Source organism: Echinops telfairi, unplaced genomic scaffold, assembly GCF_000313985.2.
Source record: "Echinops telfairi isolate 266 unplaced genomic scaffold, ASM31398v2 ScPeMD7_3;HRSCAF=10, whole genome shotgun sequence".
NCBI classification, from domain to species: domain Eukaryota; kingdom Metazoa; phylum Chordata; class Mammalia; order Afrosoricida; family Tenrecidae; genus Echinops; species Echinops telfairi.
Genome location: NW_022103899.1, coordinates 26,285,346 through 26,286,847, shown reverse-complemented (window position 1 = coordinate 26,286,847; position 1,502 = coordinate 26,285,346). Strand labels below are relative to the sequence as shown.

The 1,502-nt window shown below is 55.6% G+C and overlaps 1 protein-coding gene across 1 annotated transcript in view; it reads right to left on the bottom strand.

Moving 5' to 3' along the window:
• The window catches only part of AOX1 (aldehyde oxidase 1), a 105,095-nt gene extending 104,633 nt beyond the window's left edge, over nucleotides 1-462 (bottom strand). The window contains exon 1 of the mRNA XM_013004345.3: nucleotides 406-462. Coding sequence (XP_012859799.2) covers nucleotides 406-462 — 57 coding nt within the window. The remainder of the gene's footprint in view (nucleotides 1-405) is intronic.
• Between the last annotated feature and the right edge of the window lie 1,040 nt (nucleotides 463-1,502).

Here is a 1,502-nt window from a genome sequence, read left to right as displayed (position 1 = left end):
TGAGGGTGCTGATTAGTGACTTTTTCTTTGAGAGGAATTAAAGTGGAGGGGATGGGGAGTCCTTGCGGGCTGTAAATGGTTAAGCGTCAGACCAGGAGGCTCCTAGGAAGACAGGCCTGGCGAGCTGCCTTCTGGAAATCCTATCGAACAGAGCAGTTCTATTCTGCCTGGACAGGGTGGCCTCGAGTCGAAGTGGATTGATGACAAGGCAGCCCAGACCACGGGTAAGAGTAGCAGATCTTGTAAAGAGAGGACAATGGGGGGTGGGAGCTGGGGAGGGGGTGGCAAGCATCCTGCGCAGTGCCTGAAAACACACCCTTTTTTGTGCCCCAGAGGATCGGGGCGCCAACCCCCCACCTCCCACCCCGCAGAGTTCAAACTAGAAAGTTCCAAGCAGCGGCTCACCTTGCGGCCGTTCACGTAGAAGAGCAGCTGGGCCGCCACGTCCCGGCTCGCTGCCATCCCGGGCTCAGGGAGGCTCCGGCCGCCGGCCGCCGCGGGTGCGCGAGAGAGGGGCCGCGCTGGAGCCCAAGTGCCAGCGCACCGACCGTGCCGCCTCTCCGGTCTGCGCCCTCCCGCCGCTGGCTTCGGGCTTTTCACCTGTGGGCAGCCTCTCTTGGCAAGGACCCCTGGGTCGCCACGCCTGCTGCGTGCCGCGGCGATGCCACCCGCCTATCTAGCCTATCGTGCCAGTGACCTCCGGCTCCCAGAGGCTCCAGTGCGAAGCGTTTAAAGCCCTGAGCTGCGCAAACCACAGGTCCGGGATCGGAACCCCCTAGTCGGTTCTGATGGAGTCAGTTCGACTGTCCTACTGGGACACGTAGAAGGGACTGGGCGGCCAGGGTCTGGTATTTGCGGGGTTCCAACTTCCACAATGCCTGATGGTGACCTGCCCTTCTAAATCTGTGCTTTTTTTAAAAAAATGAATCATTTTATTGGGGGGCTCCAGCAACAATCCATCATTCAGTGTTAAGTACTGAGCATACTTGTACCGATGTTGCCATCAACATTTCCAAAACCTGGGCTTTCTACTGGAGGGGGGTTATATGTTGATCATTGTGATCAGTTCCTCCTTTCTCCCCCCACCTCCCCCTTTTCCTCCTGGTATCGCTACTCTCAATATTGGTCCTGCGGGGCTTATCTGTCCTGGATTCCCTGTTTCTAGCTCTTATCTGTACCCATTGTATATGTTCTGGTCTAGCTGGATTTGTAAGGTAGAATTGGGGTCATGAGAGTGGGGGTGTGGGGAGGAAGTATTAAAGAACTAGAGGAAAGTTGTATGTTTCATCGTTGCTACACTGCACCCTGACTGGCTCATCTCCTCCTTGTTGACCCTGCAGTAAGGGGATGTCCAATTATCTATGGATCGGCTTTGGGTCTCTACTCCACCCTCCCCCTCATTCACATAGATATTTTTGTTCTGGGTCTTCGATGCCTGATTGATACCTGATCCCATTGACACCTCATGTTCACACAGGCTTGTGTGCTTCTTCCATGTGGGC